Genomic DNA, 1,591 nt, shown 5'->3' on the forward strand with positions numbered 1-1,591 from the left:
TATTGTTATTGTTATTATTAAAAATTACTTAATGTGGAAAGCAGAACCAAAGTGTTGGAATGCAATTATTCCGCCTCCTTCAAGGAAGCCACCTGCTCGTTTGCATTTTGAAAATGGGGCGGGGTCGGGGCTTGGAAACAACGGGAGGTGGCGAGAAACAGCAGCAGCAACAAGTCCTACAAACCGGAGAAAAGCGGCTCTCCCCTCCCTCCCCCTTTTTAAGGGTCCCCCTGGTGCTCCCAGGGGACCGGGTCGTTCTCTTCCCCGGCGACGGTGTTCCTCCGGTCCTTCCAAAAGTGCTCCACGTCGGGCAGAACTTTCTCCTGCGCCGCCGCCGCCGCTTCCCCATCCTCCTCCTCCTTCAGGTCCTGCAAAGACTGGGGGGTCTCCTCGCTCCTGGGCCTCCGGGCTTCATCTCCCCTGCAGCTCAGCCCCCTCCTGAGGCTCCTCAGCCCTTCCCGGAATTCCCCGGAGGTGGCCAAAAAGACGCCTGGGTTGAGCGCGCCATCAAGAAAGATGAGGACTTCAGCGGCGAAGACCAAAGCCGGGGGCGGCTGGGGACCCCCTCCGCTGTGCCTCTCCCACAGCCAGGCCACCCAGGCCGGCAGCCACGTGGCCTGGAAGAGGAGGGTAAGGCCCAGGAGCACCCAGGTCACCTTCTTGCTCTGGGGGCTTCCGGGCTTGGCCAGTCGGTTCCTCCTGCCCCCTCTCTGGGCGCGCAGAGCCCTCCAGTAGCAAGAGAAGGTGAAGCCCGCGGGCGCCAGGTAGGCGATCAGGGGGTAGACCTTACTGAAGACGTCCATGAAGTTGGCGGCGTAAGGGGGGCTCCGGAAGACGCAGTAGAGGAGCCCGCTCGGGGCGCCGCCGGCCTCCAGGTAGGTGAAGAGCAGGTGCGGGAGAGGCAGGATCAGCGCCGCCAGCCAAGCCGAGGCTAGGAGCCCCGCCAAGCGCCGCCAGCTCAAGCCCAGGCACTTGGAAGAAGATGATGATGAAGAAGAAGATGAGGAGGATGAGACCACATGCTTGTACCTGGCTTGCCCCACCGCCGCCCAGGTGAGGCTTTTGGCCACCAGGCAGCCGTGGAGGAGCCAGTCCGTCGCTTTGCAGACGAAGCTGCCGAAGACCCAGGAGCGCCGCGAGTAGGTGGCGATGCGCGTGGGGAGGCAGCAGACGACCAGGATCAGGTCCGCTGAGCACAGGTTGAGCACCAAGGCGTTGGCGGGCGAGATCTTCCCTCTTCGGAGCTCGTGGATGAGGACCGTCAAGAGGAGCAGGTTCCCGGCCAAGCTCGCCAGGCACAGCCCGGCCAGCAGGAGGGGAAGGACCGCGCTTCCAGCGCGCCACCCCTGGGGTCCCCCGGCGGAGAAGACGGCTTGGGAGCTGTTCATGGTGCTGAAAGGTTCCTCCGCGGCGAGATCCGCGCGCAGTGGCGTCGGAAGAAAAGCGAAGTGAGAAGGCGCGTTGGGTTGAGTGGGTGGATGGAGAAGGGTTGCTGTCAACTCTCTCTCTCTTTCTCTCTCTCTCTCTCTCTCTCTCGGAAGGGGAGTGGGTGGAGGTGAGGAGGTGGGAGGAGAGAGGACTACGCCAAACC

The 1,591-nt window shown here is 62.9% G+C and overlaps 1 protein-coding gene across 1 annotated transcript; it reads right to left on the reverse strand.

Annotated features, from left to right (window-relative positions):
- Positions 1–218: 218 nt before the first annotated feature.
- Positions 219–1,388, reverse strand: LOC144328924 (G-protein coupled receptor 151-like). The gene has a single exon (XM_077934590.1). It carries the CDS (start codon positions 1,386–1,388, stop codon positions 219–221), a length of 1,170 nt encoding a protein of 389 aa, XP_077790716.1.
- Positions 1,389–1,591: the final 203 nt, after the last annotated feature.

Source organism: Podarcis muralis, chromosome 9 (genome assembly GCF_964188315.1).
Source record: "Podarcis muralis chromosome 9, rPodMur119.hap1.1, whole genome shotgun sequence".
Lineage (NCBI taxonomy): Eukaryota > Metazoa > Chordata > Lepidosauria > Squamata > Lacertidae > Podarcis > Podarcis muralis.

Bases quoted from the DNA above. Each gene is read 5' to 3' on its own strand.
- LOC144328924 (XM_077934590.1), bottom strand. From the start codon at position 1,388: ATGAACAGCTCCCAAGCCGTCTTCTCCGCCGGGGGACCCCAGGGGTGG.